General features: G+C 45.6%; 1 protein-coding gene across 2 annotated transcripts in view; it reads right to left on the bottom strand.

The window, feature by feature from the left end:
- The window catches only part of LOC119436378 (nose resistant to fluoxetine protein 6), a 64143-nt gene extending 47328 nt beyond the window's left edge, over nucleotides 1-16815 (bottom strand). The window contains exon 1 of one of the 2 annotated variants that reach the window (XM_049657321.1): nucleotides 16225-16815. In XM_049657321.1, coding sequence (XP_049513278.1) covers nucleotides 16225-16477 — 253 coding nt within the window. In that variant the 5' untranslated portion in view covers nucleotides 16478-16815. The remainder of the gene's footprint in view (nucleotides 1-16224) is intronic. The other variant, XM_037703204.2, reaches the window with a different exon arrangement.
- Between the last annotated feature and the right edge of the window lie 529 nt (nucleotides 16816-17344).

Here is a 17344-nt window from a genome sequence, read left to right as displayed (position 1 = left end):
TAACAGACATGAATCTAAGGCCGGCTTTCTGAATGTTGCTGGTGTTTCAAAAGCTGGGAGCAGCTGTTGAAGCTTTGTGAATAATATAAATAGCATATCTTTTGTATGCGTTTATGAACACGCAACTCTTTCAGAGACTGTCATCGTAAAACCGCGTCGGTAGATAATTTCCCAAATGTACTCGAAGGGAGAAATCCTACGTCTGTGCATTTGTAATCAGCGTCTTGGTTGGCGCCAATTTATGCGTATAGACCGGGGCTTCCCCGCCCGGTGTCTTCAGCTAGTTTTATGATAATGCAGGGCTGCAGTGGCATACCATGAATCCAGAGTCGAGGCATCCATTATTCTGGGAATTATTCCCTCTACAAGGCCATCAGACGTTTTCTAATCACTTGATTTCTCTGACGTTCGTTGTGACCCTGGGTGTGCCACTTGGCATGAAATATTGTGTGACGTTAGAAATGAAAATATCGCATGCGGTAACTGCATGTATAAAAATAAGTAGCGTGCTGTTTTCCGACTACAGAAGCTTCATGCATTCAAGTATCAAGCGGCGATAACCGGAACCTCGTCAAACGGTGAAGAGCAGACGGGTCCAGTCACACATCTAGCTCGTGATTTTGAAATGAGTGGATATCGTTGGGGGTGACACCGCAAACGACGTGTTCCCTTCACACCAGATGGCAGAACGTTTGAATGCTTGTGCCGCCATACAGAACAGCACGGTGACACCGGAAGCGCCATTATGCGTGAAAATGTCCCTTAAGTCGCGTTATCAATCTCAAAATATAGTAGACTTCTGGGTGGGTTAAAAGTCGAACAGTGAGCCAACCCAAGGCCTCACACAACGATAGTCCGTCGCAGCGAGAATGAAAATTGGAGCAGCAATAATTCCCGCAGACCCCCTATCAATGGCGACAAGCGTAGTTTGGTACAGCAGCTGATCCGGACTCGCTGCTACCACCTATGGCGGATTGCTCCCTATATGTTTTTTTTTTCATACCATGCTACACTGAAAAAATAGCTTCTTAGAATGCTGGGTGTTGGTCTCTCCAGGGCCACCAGGCCGTCCAGGTATCATATACTCTACATGTTCCGGATGAGGAAGCATGTAAGGACTGGTGCACTTTAAACAGTAAGGCACTCTACTATAACCTGCTTGGTTTTATAAAAAAGTTTTGTTTTTCATGAATGCATAGAGTTATTGCGTCCTAAGAACCTGACTTAATATTTATTTCCTTTTTATTTGATGTTAAAATAAACAGATTTTAAACTCGCTAAATAATGACATTTAATTATTCAATGTTTCCCAAAGTGCCTAACATGGTCATTACTTTCTCCCACGTAAGCGCCCCCTCCAATGTGTTGATGCATGGTGTCGTTTCGTTTGTAAATGCTGCCTGCCATTAGCCGGCCGCCTTCACTAATAATGTGTCCGTCATCACTGTTGGCTGGCATCTGTTCTTTCCAATAGCTCCAGCTTAAGAGGAAGCTTTAACGCCGGATGCCACCTATTCAAATATATGTAAACACAAAAATGCTTTTTTTTTTCTTTTTCTTTTTTTTTTTGGGGGGGGGGGGGACAGCCGCTCGACCAATCTTATTGAAATTTGTTGCAATCCAGAGACAAAGTTCAATTCTAGTGACTCTATAGGCAGCATAACTTTGATTTAGCGCCTGATTTTGAAAGAAATATTTTTCGAAAGTTCGTAAGGTTAGAAAGAACATGAGCATGAAGTTTTTACACATCCGTAAGCCTGCACCAAAATTAGATATCGCAGCTCTTTAAAACTGCTTTCTATTAGAGCATATAAACCGGACAAATTTGATACATGAATTTACAGCTTGTCGGGATTTGTTGCAATGTTCACAAGTGTTTTGTAGAAGTCCCACTCACAAATTATTCGCATATTTCTGATATAACACATCAATTTTGTCCGCTTGAGATACGCTATTAAGTGGTATGGTTTAGAGAATTGTGCTGTTGTTCTCATTGCTGAGGAACAATGTTGTTAACTAGATACAACGTTTTTTAACTTTGCAATTGCCACCAATTTTTATTAAAAAATCGGCGGCTTCAATAAAAAATGTCGTATGGTCACTAGACGGTAACATTTTCTTTTAAACGCAATCAACGAAATACGATAGCTTCGTTCCCATGTATTTAGATAGGAGCCCCGCGAGCTAGAACTTGGATTTAAGAACATTTTGTGATTACGGGCTTTGGAGCTCAGTTCACAAAGCTTTTTGTTCATAAGACCTGTTCGCCATTTGCCGGCCGTCTTCCCTAATATGTCCAACATGACGATTGGGTGGAGCCTGCTCTTAGGAACACTTCTAGCGTAAGAACGTTCTTGTATATACGCACCCTGAGCGTGTACTCTAGAACGTGTTCTTACAGTAAAACGAATCGCAAGAACACTGTCTCTCTATCAGATGTCAGGATTACTCTGCTTTTATTACCGTCGCCCGTTTGGACAGATCGTACGCACCATACAATGCTTCCGTGCATCTGCGTATTGCAGGTCCGTCTCAGCTTTGTGCCATTGTAAGACGTTGTTCTATGCATTATTACTATGCCATGCCCAAAATAGCGACATGTAAGGAGTGTGCCTTGCGGAGAACAGGACATGTTCTTTGTCCGAAAGCAGAGGGAACGTTATTGCCCGTTCATGTTCTCTAAAGTTAGATTCGTATCTGATTCGAATGTTAAAGCAAGTCTAGCCCTGGTGCAGACATAATTCGATGCATTCAGCACTTGCATTTGGCGTAGAACGAGTCCTTGAGTGCTCGAAATTCCTCGGGACCAAGTGTATATACGACGCATACGTCACCTTGAAGGCGCGAGAAAGTGATACATAAAAAGTCATGAAGCCCGAGTCAGCGGGCTGGTGGTGCGCACACAGCGCCCTTGGAGCAGCTCTGTTTGTGATCTCCACTGCGCGAACACAAGGTCTGTGAGAAATGGCTCCTCTTCGTGGAACAACAAGCCGTGGTCGTGCCCGCCGCGCCACTAGCGCATGCGACACCTCGCATTTTGGACGGGAGTCCAAGTTGAGACTGGAATCGGCGTCTCCGATTTGCGTGCGCCATTCTTTTCCGTGCGAAGGCCGACATTGTCAGATGGAACGCGAGATTTCCGCATCGCGTTTCGTTTACTCCGACGGCACGAATTATGAAACGAGTCTAAACAATGTGCGGTCCTAAATCGCTTCCTTCGCAATTATCCTTAGCGCGAAACTTCTGCGTCGAGTGCTTCGCACAAAAAAGAAAGAAAAGGAAAAAAGAATGGAAAACCAGCAACAGGTACCTTCACCGAAAGCCGCATGCATCTAATGCGCAGCGTTGAATGTCATGTGAGGCTCCAGAATGCTGCATTAACTGACTCGGAGCACCCACTCTTAATGACTTTTAATCATTTCTGCGCAGTCAGTTATTGTTACTTAACTTTAGTTAGAAGCCATTGTCGCCCCTTCTTCGTAATATCTAGTGGTCGTAATCTCTATATAGCCAGGCACCGACACCGTAGTATGAAAAACAAGACTTGTTTTGTCACAAACAAGTGTGAAAAGACAAGTCTGAAATGATCAGCTGACAGAACTGTGGCAGAAATATTTATGTAGAGTTTTCGGTGACACATATTGCTACGTAGGCTCCTCAAGATTGTATGATTTATAGAGTGTTTAATTTTAACACCATGAAATAGGCTGTTATTTATTTATTGAGTACCTGATTCGTCATTCAGGCATTAAAGCAGGGAGGTTGCAGTTCATGTAAACACACACACACAGACACAATTACATTCATAAAGCATGACAGAAATAATCTTTTGAACAAATACAGACAGGGTCAGGTGGTAGAGCATTCCAGTCACTTATTGTACGAACAAAGAAAGAGTAGCGGAAAGCGTCACCCTTAAAAGGAATCTCACGTATTCTTAATTTGTGATCTCGCCTTTTAGAAACATATGTGGGCGGCTGAAAATGCAATTCCCTAGCTATCCCCGTTTTAGAGTAGTATATGTTATGAAGAAATTGTAATCTAAAACTTCGACGATGGTGTTCAAGAAAATGCCAATTTAATCCTTTTTTGCTTTCTGTCTTACTAGACACCCTGTCATAATTGCCAAATACAAACGGAACTGCCCTGTTCAGCACTTTTTCTAGTTTATCTTCAAGTTCTGTAGTATATGTATCCCAGAAAATGCACGCATACCCCAGTGTACTGAGGGCATGTGTGAAATGCAGCTGCTGCCTAAGTTTCTGTGGGAAACTACTAAAGTTACGTTTCAGAAAACCCAATGCTCCAACACCCTTGCTCCTAACATGAGTAACGTGTCTGTTATATACCCTAGATCAGCAGTAAAAAATACACCTAAATATTCATAGTGTGTCACTTGTTCAAGAGTACCATTATTTATAGTGTAATGATTGCTGTCGTCTGAGCGGTTCCTGGTAAAGGTGACGTGGACACTTTTTTTTTTCACAATCAGCGACAGTTTTCATTTTTCACACCATGTGGCAATCCAATCCAAAGCATGTTGTAGTGCTTGTTGGTCAGATTCGCTGTTGATGACTCTATATACTATACGATCATCTGCAAACATTCTAAATGATAATGTAATGTCCAAAGTGATGTCATTAATGAACTACAAATATAAAAGTGGACCTAAAAATATCCCTGGGGTACACCAGAAGTTACAGAAACATATTCAGAGGAACATCCGTTGAAAGCCACAGACATCTGTATTGAGCGAAGATGCTCAGCAATCCATGCGATAACATTGTCATCCAATTTGTATCGTCGAAGTTTAGCGATCAGTTTAACGACGTCAAAAGCTTTTTTGAAATCCAGGAATATACAGTCAACAATTTGTTTCTTGTCGACTGCTGAGGCTAGCTCATGAGTGAATTCAACCAATTGTGTCGTACACGAATAACCCTGCCGAAACTCATACTGACTATAGGATGAAGAAGGATATTGTTATCAAAATGAGACATGATGCAGCTATAAATAACATGTTCCATAACCTTACATACAATGCTAGTTAAGGATACTGGTCTGTAATTCTCAACTCTGTCCCTCTGTCCACTCTTATGAATTGGCACCACTCGCGCTAGTTTCCAATCACCAGGAACAATGCTGCTTTTTAAGGAATTTTGGAATAAGTGACACAAATACAAACATAAAATGCCGGAGTAATTTATAAAAAATGATACAGGGATATCATCCGGACCATTAGATTATTATTAGGCATATTAGAAACTACACATCTACTGTAGGATAAAAAGAACGGGAAAGAAGGGAAAACGCAGGAAACTGTCATTAACAACCGCAAGCTAACAACTGTAAGATAAGTTTTGTGAATGCAGTCCGTAACATTTAGCCATCAGTGAATTTATCCAAGGAACTTGAGGTCGTATGATTGTAGAATGAACGTCGCATACTGCCAATGTACCTGATGACAGTCTTCAGGGACCCAGTCGAGCTGCCTAGAGCGGCTTTTAGCCCCGAAGACCATCCAGATTTTCTGAATAAATAAAGATTGATTGATTGAATTCACGAATATTTTGTTTGTAAGTGCCGTTAACCATTCGTCGGCTTCATTCGCTAATAATATGCCCAACACGACGAATGCATGGCATCCATTCTTATGAACAGTTATAGCGACTATTTGTGTCGATCAGGGCTAACACGCAGATAAAACACGTATAGTAAAACACGTATAGTAAAATGACTTATGTAATATTAATCGGAAGTGCGTTGATTTGTACATGTGTGCCCAGTATTATAACAAAATCTGTTTTGGATGTTCGGAGCTGCTTCTTTATAACAACATCTGTCTTCGTCAATTTTTGGATATGCGCTGGGTTACTGAAGAGAAAAACGGCCCATTTCAGCTACGTTACATTAGAAGACAACCACTAACACGTTGCTGCGCATCACCTGCCAATTCTTGCTGCTATGCGACCAGGATCTAGGCCCAGAGAGAGAGAGAGAGAGCGAGGGAAATAAAGAAGGAAAGACAGGGACGTTAACTTTTCAGTCAAAGCTTAATTGATGAACTTTGATAAAAGCTGTGCCAGTAATTGTTATTCCATAGCAGAATGCGAACAGATGCCTGGCAGACCTTGCGTCATGATGGCTTAAGTAGTGATATAAAGAACATTCAGGATGATAAGTGCAGCATACACTTACGGGACCATATTTTGTAACAATTCTTGTCATTTTCTTTGTAATCAATACAGCACAGATGTGGTGGCTTCTTGGCTAAAGGTATCAAGGAGCCGCCACATATGCGCTGTATTGAGAACAAACACATGAAAACAGTCACAGGCCTGCGCGCCAGACGCAGCACAGTCACAGCGTAAGCTGGTGGAGCGGCTCAAGAGTACCTCCAATTTGGGCACCATGCCCGAATTGGAGTTTGGGCGTGGTGGGCGTGGTGCGAACAAACGCAGTTTGTTCGCCTCGTTTTGACGAGAACGACCTGAACTGTCCGCCCGGCGTCGACGGCGAGCTGCGGCTTGTAATGCTCTCTCCACAGCAGTCGGCTGAGCCCGATCAAGCCTTACAACTACAACTTAGATGTCGGGCGCGCCGCGTTTGCAGGTACCTCAACTAGATGGCGCCACCATACTGGCGGAGGCTCGGCAGCTCGGGAGCGCGTTGATTGCGCGCCTAGCTCGTCTGAATCGCATATCGTCGTCTGCGCCTGCGGACGCTGGGTTTGCAGGGATCTTAACTAGATGGCGCCGCCATACTGGCGGAGGCTCAAGTCGTCTCGCCCTGCGTTTGCCTTAGGGTATTTTTAGGGCGTGGCTCAATGGTAGAGTATCCGCCTCCCACGGCGCGGGCGCGGGTTCGATCCCGGCGGGAATCGGGTACTTTTTTCGCGTTTCCGGCGATAGCGGTTACGCGGCGGATGCCAGCGGCGGCACCATCGCGACCCGTAACGGCTATTGTAATGAGCCCATAAACAACTTACTGTGTAAAACAAGTCAGAATAAAGTCTCATTTTTTCGCTTTATCACAGCCTACAACGTACAACCCACAGTGTACATAGTATACAGGCATTGTGCACCCTACGTGCAATATAGAGTTCGTTCTAGCCATAGTGTATGCACTTTGTACCAAGAACAATGTAGGGGACATTCGCCACGCAAAGGCCCTTTTGCTGAGGTTACGCTGCGAGTGTGCTAATTTGACACACATAGAGAGAAAGTAACGATGGGAAAGGCAGGGAGGTCAACCAGACGAGCCAGGAGAAGCCAGGAGAAATAGAAACAGGAGAAGAGGGAGAGAAAGAGCGAGTTCTGAGCGTACACAAGAGGACGCACCGCAGGACTACAAACGGTCACTCAGGCCGGTTACCTTCAAAAACTGCACAAGTGCGCGAATGGCTTTTTGCTACAGCGACGGATGGGAACACTGACGCAGTATTTTGCACTTTGAATATGTACTGCGGAAGCCAACCGGTTTACCGCAGTCTGGACAGAGACTTGCTGAGCGTCGCACCGAGGACAGGTACTCAACAGGGCCCGTATTCACAAGCACGTTCTTACGCTAAACCTGTCAGATCCCAGCCGATAGTAATGTCGGACATATTGGTGAAAGCGGCCGGTCAGTGGCACAGAGCACTTACGAATGTAAACGCCTGCAAATTCAGCGCCAGCTCGATGCTCTCTTGACATCAGCAAGAGTACCACAATACTATCAGCCATACCAATAAGGGAAGAACAAGCGTCCGGAAACGCCACTTGGTGTACAGCCAGCCATAGGCGGTGCTGAAGTGACACTTCGCAGCGGGAGAGGTCAGTTGGCACATGCAGCACATTTGGCAGATTTGACATATTGTTTTCATTGGCAAGAACGAGCGCCGAGCACTTATACTGGGCGCTCTATGCTAGACTTATGTAAACTGGGGTGAAACGTCATTTTCTTTTATAATGCCCAACTTTCAGCAGTCCTCGCTTTGAGCTGCTGTGCAAGTTTCGACCGATTGGTCTTCTGCGTTCTTTACTACCTTTCCAACTCTGAAAAGTGCAAGCTTCGAGTCGACATGAGGCCCACAAAACTGTTGTGGAAACTTTTTTTTCAGCCATGGGGACCCGAGTATCGTCTGCAATGTTCCTCCTCAGTCTGTGTGTGATAGGTTGTGCTGTGCTCGCATTATTTATTTCCCTTCGTTCTTTTTGCCTCTCCGAGCAAGTGAACATCGTGTACTTTTCAGAACCCCATTAATGACGCTTTTCTTCTTTTTTGTAGGGTGTTTATATGCTTCACAGAAAAAAAATGTGGTGATGACAAAAATACTACTGTGTAGAGTTGATATTTACATTCTCTTTTCTCCTTTACTCTGTTGCAGCGCAAATGGTCAGTTTAAATGTCTTGGAGCCCGATGGGGCTTTCGGCTATAAAGAGCCAGCTCCTCAATAAATAAATAAATAAATAAATAAATAAATAAATAAATAAATAAATAAATAAATAAATAAATAAATAAATAAATAAATAAATAATCCTTTCTCTCTTGCCGCTGGCTGGTGATCATGATGTGAAAGACTAAATAAGGACAATCTTGCAATACCGTGCTTTCCATCCTTTTTTTTTTCCTTCATTCAAACAGATTTTTTAAATGCCGAAGCATTTCTATGCCTACCCAATGAAGAAACCCGTCCTTCCCTCCGTCCGTCCGTAACGTAAGACGATCGCTTTCGAGAAAGGACCCACAGTAGCGAGCGAATTGACCTTCGTGCTGCCTCTCGCTTCAACGCGAACTAAGCAGTGAGAACACAGCGCACACGAAGCTATCAGCAGTCAGCGCACTCGGCTCCCATCGCAGATGGCTTCAAGATAGGGCACGCGCGTCTCGCTTCAACGCGAACTAAGAGGCGAGAACACATCGCGCACGCAGCTATCAGCAATCGCCGCACTCTGCTCCCATCCCAGATCGCTTTCAAGATAGGGCTCGCGCGGCCGCGCCCTACGCAGCCGCCGCCTGAGTACGGTTGGTCACGGTTGATAATGGTTCAACGCGGATGGATAAGGCGCTAAAGAGTGATAACGGCTTATAATGATCGGAACGTCATCAGTGCCCCTGGCGCCGCTACCTGCAGTAGTTTGCTTGCGTCATCAATTCACCTTGCGCCGCCGTCCGCAGAAGTTCGTGTCGCCGCAGCGCTGTCGTTTATACTGGTCGGATCAAGTTTCATAACATTGATAATGACACCGCGCTGCGTGGAGATGGGCAAGTGGCACAATGTTTACGCATACTTAGACAACTCCCAGCGGAGTTCCTGCGTGAATAAAAAAAAAGACATTTGCATGGAGTATATAGCAGAACTCAACCTGTTCAGTCGTATTACCTGAAGCGGCGGATTTTACTTACAGTACATATTGCAGTTTCAATGTAACCTATCAAAAATGTTACTAAAAACTTTTGGATTATTCACTTTAGGGCGAAGAAATTGCGAAATTGAGGCCGAGCAATTCTGAAGTTTCGCCTGGTTAGCAGAAATCATAATACTATCACCCTATTCGGAATAAGGGCAACATAAGAGGATGCATTGGCGTTCCAGCTGAGCTGGTTTTTACTTAGTGGCTATGGTGTTGGGCTGCTGAAAACGAGGTCGCGGGATCGAATCCCGCCCACGGCGGCCGCATTTCGATGAGGGCGAAATGCGAAAATTAACACCCGTGTACTTAGATTTAGGTACACCAGGAGGTTCAAATTATGCCGGAGTCCCCCACTACGGCGTGCCTCACAATCAGATCGTGGTTTTGGCACGTAAAAAACCTCTTTTTTTTTTTGGAGATGGTTTCGCACTGCTAGAGGAACGCCTTTGGAAAAATGCTTTCGGAAACTCCACGCTGAAATGAACTTAAAAAAAATTCAGCCACCATTCCACCCTGCTGCAAAGTGAAAGTGTTATCGAAGACAGAAAACCGCGTTCGCCGTGACGTCAAACTGACGACATCACACGTGCCATAGCTGCGGGATAGCGTCTTTAAACGAGGCCCTTGTCAGGTGCAAGTGAGGGAAGGAGGTTTCCGACACGTCATTCAAAATTCCGCAGAGGAAAAAATTCTGACCTGGTACTGTATCCGAGTACTCTACGTATAGTAACAATCCGATATTTTGGCCCAACGCTAAGAACGCGCAACTTCCAACCGTGTCTGTTCGTAATATTAACCACTGACTGCAAACTGTTGATGTTGGTGCCGCATGATTTTTGTTGATTTCGGCCTTTCCGAGGCTAATTCTTGTGCACTTTGCGTATATTATACTCTAACATTTTATCTATAACGCATTGAACCCCTACAATTACTAATGAACGTCTCTTTCGTTAGAAACGTGAGCCTTCAGCTACGCTGGCATTGATTGCCATCGAAGTGAGCTACTGCACTTAGATTCTCCCTCGATTTGCGCAGAAGCTCACCTACAGCATTCTGTACAAACGAAGCAGCATCAAAGTATAAATGTGCGCGTACACGTCCGAGCATGGTTTTAAACGTATGCAAAAACACGAAGTCTCATACGACGTCATATACACACCGTACCAATTTCCAAGTATTTATGACTGGTATGCCAAGTGGTGTAATAAAAGCAGTTTCTCCAAGATACCTTAAGGAAAAACTGCTTTATAAAGAAAATGAGAAACTGCTTAGAAAATCAAACGGTACGACACGCGTCACTCACGCCTGTTCTCGAACGAAAACTAAAAGGCGACTTCAAAAGTGGTCCTCGGAGCTAGCTTCTGTAAAGAGTCTCGCTTCGTTGCTTCGGGTCAGTTAATTTGGGGATCGCCGTTTCGAATTGGAATTGGATCGCCGTTTTGAATTGAACAACAGCTGCAACACGGACGCATTCCCAGCAATCACTCAAGCGGATCGGTAGTAGGAGCGCAATTGCATCATTGGTCAATTTTGCGAAAAGCACACACTGTCGTAGTATCGCGTCCAAAGGCACCGAATGGAACTTGCTCTTATTGTTGTGAAAGCGCGCATCAACGCTAGGGAAGCAGATGCGACAGATATTGCAGCAGTGATGGGCACGCCTTTCTGCGCTAGCTGCGCTCACTCAGGTGAAGGAAGCGCGTATTTAATTGTTGCGCGTGCTTATGCCGGACGTAGTACTTTAACGTGAAGGCTGTCACTAAAGGTATCACTAGTTGTTGCTGGGCTAGATGGTTCATACTTATTCCAATATATTTTTACGCGAGCCAAAGTAAAAAAAAACAAGAAAAAAGAAAGAAAGAGAGAAAGAAAGAAAGAAGGAAAGAAAGAAAGAAAAGGACAAGGACACGAAAGGACGCTCTTTCCTGTCTTTGGCATGTTTTCACTTTGTTTCGCGTCTTAACACATTGGAACAAGGCTAAAGGTGCGTGCGACATATTCCTTCAACTTTTTGAAAGGTACGTTAGACGTATCTGGCGCTTCTTTATGAAAGTACGTCCGACGTATATCGTCGGTTTCGGCGTATTTCACGTTAAGACAAGCAGAAATCATTTGCTTACTATGTCATTGAAGCTTGTAAGCTCAATAAAAATGACAAGGGAAAGGTGCAAATGCAGGACGAGCTACAGAAAAGCACAGAAGTTTCAGTCGGGAATAAAAAATACAGCTTAATGGCATTTCACCTCGGCATCATGACTATTATCGGCCTTCGGAGTCGGAAGTTCCAATCTGATCCCACGTTAACGTGGTGCATTAGAGAGCTTTAGTTTCACGTACGCAGAAGCTTTGCTCACGCAAACGTGAGAGTTCTACGTGTGCTACGCACCGCATGCGTGGGACGCTTGCAGTTTCGCGTACGCAACAGTCTGTTGTAGGAGGCCTTGAAAACGTATATATCATTGTTTCCGCATGTCTACTTGCGCACTCTGCTGGCAGAGGTGAACGCTATTTATGCCAAGTTTGTTCAAGACGAGTCGAAATCGGAGCCATTGCTCGATTCTCGCACCTCGCAAACAGCGCGTCCGTGCTACCTTGTGCTGCGTTCTCTGCCTGGTCCTAAGCTGCAAAATGCCTCCCAGCTTTCTTTGTGATCATCATTATTTATCTGTGCTCTCGTGGACTTCAAAAAGCGCAAACACGCAGCACAAAACTACGGTGACTAACCAAAAGCACCGTTGGCACGGTCGAATGGAACTTGCTCTCGGCTGTTTCGAAATATCGCGTGCGCAGCTCCCAGAGCCGGTCACGTACTACGCGGCGCGCGCAACGCATAGGCGCAGATTTAGCGTGCCTACGTGAGACGCGACGGGGCTACCTACGTTATGCGCATGCGCACTTCGATCCCGCAAGATCTTCACGTACGTAGCAAGGTAAATACATCTGGTAGCGAAGCTTCCATAGAAGCCCATACGTTCAAAACATGGTTGCTTATCGGCGGTTCATGGGGCTTAGCGCCATCTGTGTGAGGAGGGAACACTTCCGGTGGAAGAAAAAAATAATTTGACGCCATATTTGTCAAAAACAGAAGTGACGTCATTTTGTTCTCATAGGCGCGAAATTTGTTTTCGGAGGCCTGCCATTAGAGCTGTATATTCAAATGCCCCGCCATTCGACTTCATGGGCGTTCCGAGTTTTCAGCGCGAAAAGCGATGCCGGAAAAGATCAGCCGTACGGGTGTCGAAATCACATCGCTGCACAGAACATACTTTCTTTGGAGGTCGACGAACGCTTTGGGCGATTGCGTAGAGTGCTCGTCCTTTCGTCGGACGCCAAGCCCGTCGGCCAGCTCTGTTGCACGAAAACAACTAAAGTAAACAAGTATCTAACGGTCGCAACTCACTACTTTTGGCTGCACAGGTTAAGAAACAATAAAACTACCCGCGTCACCTAATTCAGACAAACGTCGACATGAAAAAACAACGCAACATGTGAGAGGGGCGTATTCTAACAGGTGAAATTTACGAGCGCGCCTTTCCACGCACTCCAAGAGTTGCATGGCATTGCAAGTGATAGCGGCGTCAACGCCCGCCGCTATCGATGGGTGCTTTCACGGTGGGCCCTGAAAAAAGGTATTTATTGATAATGATCAAGTAAAATACAGTTGTATCTTTTCTCGTCATGCGTATATAAAATGTATTAGGAATTTTATTTTCGTTGAATGAATCTAACTGCGTCTCGCTTTAATTTAGAAACGCTTTTCTCTTTCCCAGTGTTTATTCCCCTCCAAACATAGTCGCGCTTCAATCGCTGCTCCGATAACCACCCTTGGTGATGTCGGTGACAATTGGTTTTGAACCGCTTTTCGCCCGAAGCTTCGCGACCCATGTGGATCGACCTTGTACGTAGCGCTTCTACGTACGAGTAACTAAAACTGTCTATTATCTCAAACGGTTAATACACGCAACAATGTGGGTTGTACGACAGGCATGTTCGTAATAGCCACGTCACTCGCTGCGCTCAGCAACCTGTAAACACGGTTTTGTGTCAAGGCAGAAAGAGAAGGAAAAAAAAGTCAATTGCCAAACGTTACAGACTGTGACAACCACTGAACGAACCTAGTGAAGTATAACTAGCGCGAAATTGACTCTTGCAGGTTTTCTACACTTTTTTTCTGTATTATGAAGAACGGAATAAATATGCGGTTAAACCATGATATCTGTTAATTCTCGCATTGATATCATCGCGGGCTTGCTTCTGTCGTTAGAGAAATTGAGAAACGATAGTTTGACCTTGAATTGCCATTTTGTTCCTTCACAGTCCCCCTCCCCCTTTTCCTAGCCCTATTTTCGATCAAACGTTGAGATGCCTCCAACAGCGTAATGTGCCAGTCTATCTAGATTTAGTGTTAAAAGTTTAGTTTCTCTCTAAAGCGGCAACGAGGCAACCAGATGGGATGCGTATTGTAAATGTGCTTTCGTCGGGGGCACAATCCAACGTTGCTACATCCATTTAAAGACCACGCTATCGTCAGGTACAGAATACGTGCTACGAGTATGATACTTCTTTTTTAGTCCGTAATCATTCAGACCCTATTCCGGCGTGGATTTTAAGGTCATCAACGCGCGGCTGTTGCCGTAAGATGTCCGTGCTGTCGTCCTTCCTGCAAGATGTCGTCCTTCTTGCTGTGTAGCCTCGACGGAGCGCCGGTAAATCCAAATAAGCTGTAAGCTTTTATCGTTCTTTTTTCTAATGGTCATGTCATGTTTGTGAAGAACTGCAGACATTTCTCGTGTATAAACACATTAAAAAAACAACGCAAGCTCTCGCCCTTGTTCACGTGGCCCTCTACTTTCACGTCGTATACAGGAATGTTATTTCCCAATTCCCATCTACAACTCCATCACAGCCCTCGGCAAATGTCTATGCGCGTTACCACGCGTTACCCGTGCGCTGGCACTCGTCCATGGACGGCCGCGCCTTACGCCATTAGAGAGAATTTTACTAATGCGACGATGAATACTAATTGCCTGCTAGCTGTTGCGAAGCTGCCGGTGCGCCGCTGTGGAGTCGATGTTAATGTTGAGGTTCTTCAAATGATGGGTGAGGCCTAGGAATACAGTATGCAGAAACGACTATATGTTGGAAAGAATATCTGGCAGCCAATTACTTCAGATGTCCTATTTGTGGATACCATAAAATTACCTTGTTGGTCGTCATGAACATCTATATTTCAAAAAGTCAAATGTTGGCCTCCATCTCCAACATCGACGTACCCAGGCCAGACTCGATTATATAAGAGAGCAGCGAAATGTAATGGAAACCTTAAATCCACGCTTGGAGGCCATCTGGGTCAGTGGACGAGATGGGCCCTCGAGAAAGGTGCCTTCTTCGGAAGTTTTGATTGGCAGTGACTCTTCAAAGCATATGCACCGCGTCGACGGCTTCCTGTGTACTCTTTAACATTGCTCACGGAAGCCTTTCATCTTGTTGCTCAGATTCTTGAGGTCGTTGTCTCCGTTGTTTCACAATATTCGGTGTAAGTGCGGTGAAGGTAACTCAATATCGGAGAATGAGAGCACGCACGTGTCATTGTATCCTCAGTTGTTTTTTTTTTCTCTCTCACAGCTGACTGAATTCAGGGAAGATGCTGTGTCCCCGAGAATGTCCATAGACAAACATTTGGCGCCCGCATGTGGCGGCCAGAAAAATTGCCACATGTGGCGGCCAGAAAATGCTGACATGCCCACGAAAGCTTATAACTACGAAAAGCTTCAGTCAGGGAATTCGATGTTGTTTGCGCTGACAGGCTTTCGAAGGGAGTCTGGATGTTCAGACTCCTTACGCGAGCGGTTGACCCCTAAAGAAAGCCAAGTGCCTGACTGGGAACGCCTACCCATATTTATCTGCGGGCAACCGGCAGCTACACGTCTTCTATCGGTGACATGCAGCATCTGAGGAGTGGGGCGCTCAACCACGAGGAGATGGCTTCGGTGAAGCTAAACTGCAAATTTTGCACACTATTAACCCTGAGGGCACGTAGTTGTGATTTTGTCTATCCCCGCCAGTGCCGTTTTATCACTGACCCTTTGGGTTAATGGGCTCGGGCGATCACGTTAGAATTACCAAAACGAACTTGCCCGGTACGTTTATGCACAGTGTGCAGAGCCGAGATGTCGAAATCCACATCTGCCCGCGTCACTTCAAGAACCTACAAGGAGCAGACAATCACTGTAGTTATAATTTTCTTTTTAAGCCGTTTGTAAAAGTTGTCTGTCCTGTCCTGACGTATTATTTTGTACCTCAGCTTGTTAGGCGAATGGAAATGCCATGGACGTGGCACTGAGATCTCCACAACCGGTTGCATGAACATAGCGCCGTGCAAACAGGTGAAGGCCAAGTTACGAGGGAAACGAGATTCGGATTGGTGGACGTCAAAGGAAGGCAAGGTTCAGCGCGGAGAAAAAAAGGGCACTGAGGTGCTACCCGTTCTTTCTCATGCCAGCTCTGCATTTTCACTCCGTCTAGGCACTTAATTAAGTGGAACACTAACACCATGTATTTCTCCAAGCATGAAAAAGAAAGAAAAAAAGGGAAAAAAGTAACCATATGCACGACAAAGGGGTCACAACAAGATGGAAGCTTCAATTGATTAGCAGTGGATCAACAAGTGAAACTTTAGCCGGGAGCCAACGTTTCGACAAGGGGACTTGTCGTCGCGAGAGTCTAAATGTTGTCTCCAGACTGCGGCTTCCCTTCTTCTCCCACAGTCCAGCATGCACAGAATGAGCAGGCAGCGCTTATAAAATCATTCGTGCGGGTGTTACTCACTTCGATACGCCCATGCTTTGTGTTGCCGCAGTCCTGAGAACGTCTTCAGTAGACTCGACGAGCAGTCCACGGACAACTCGGGGCTCGTCACGAGCTCCGAGACAATGGGGAAGAACTTTTTGATCACCACCTGCGCGATGTCTCGCAGGTCCCCCTCGTAGCTCCTCGTGGCACTCTCTTGACTCGACACACCGAGTACGAGAACGCTGAGAACCAGCGCTGTCAAAGTGGCTCTCCTCGCTGATGCGTGCATGTCGTGCAGCTTTTCTAAAGCGAAATTCCCCGCTTGCGAGAGAGAATCAAGTCCTCGAAATTAGTACTGGAGAGCAATCTATGCGAGAACCAGCTCGTGCAGCATGAAACGATTGCTCCCAGCCACGTCGGATCACGAGAAGTGCTGCGTCCGCGGTGTGGGCTGGCGTGCGAACACCCGCGGATCACAGCGACAGACACATAACTTTCGTTCCGGCCTGTTAGCGCGTCAGGGACCGGACAAGTATGACGCTGATGTGATTCCTCGCTTTCCAAAGTATCCGCATTCACGCTCGCGCCCTCCGCTTAATTGGTGTGAGTTGCCGGCCTCCTGACTTAGTGGAGAGTCGGCTTTTACAGCTTCAAGCTGTTTGAGAGGGTTTTTATCCCGACCGGCGCACAGCGCCACGGCGGTATGCGCTGCATGGAGCGGACGCATCGTCACTCTCACTCTTGGTGCACTGGCTGAGCGGAGTGGTCTGCGTATCACCTTGGCCTGTACTTTCCACTACCGCCAAAGCTCATTCCACCGAGCAGCTGTGAATGCGTTGTTTACTGGCGCGTTGCGTAAGCGGCCAAGTGCTATGGAAGTGTTCATTCGCCCTCAACACATATTTCGTCTTTCACCTGTTTCTTCTTTCAATCAATCACTGGTTGATTGAAGATGTTTATTAATTCATTTAAATACGATAGATGAGTTCCTAGGAGTTATCTGCAAGAGGGAAAAAAGGTAATAGTGTTCAACGAGTGTGTGTTCTCCTGAAGACATGTACGTCATTTGTCGTTTTGCGTAATATTACTTATTACAGCAGCGCATGACAGGTTGCGTCGCTGTGTATACCTGGTTATACTGAAACTAATGGTCATC

The sequence above is a fragment of the Dermacentor silvarum genome, chromosome 1, assembly GCF_013339745.2.
Source record: "Dermacentor silvarum isolate Dsil-2018 chromosome 1, BIME_Dsil_1.4, whole genome shotgun sequence".
In the NCBI taxonomy this organism is placed as follows: Eukaryota; Metazoa; Arthropoda; class Arachnida; order Ixodida; family Ixodidae; genus Dermacentor; species Dermacentor silvarum.
This window is presented reverse-complemented; position numbering and strand designations above follow the sequence as displayed.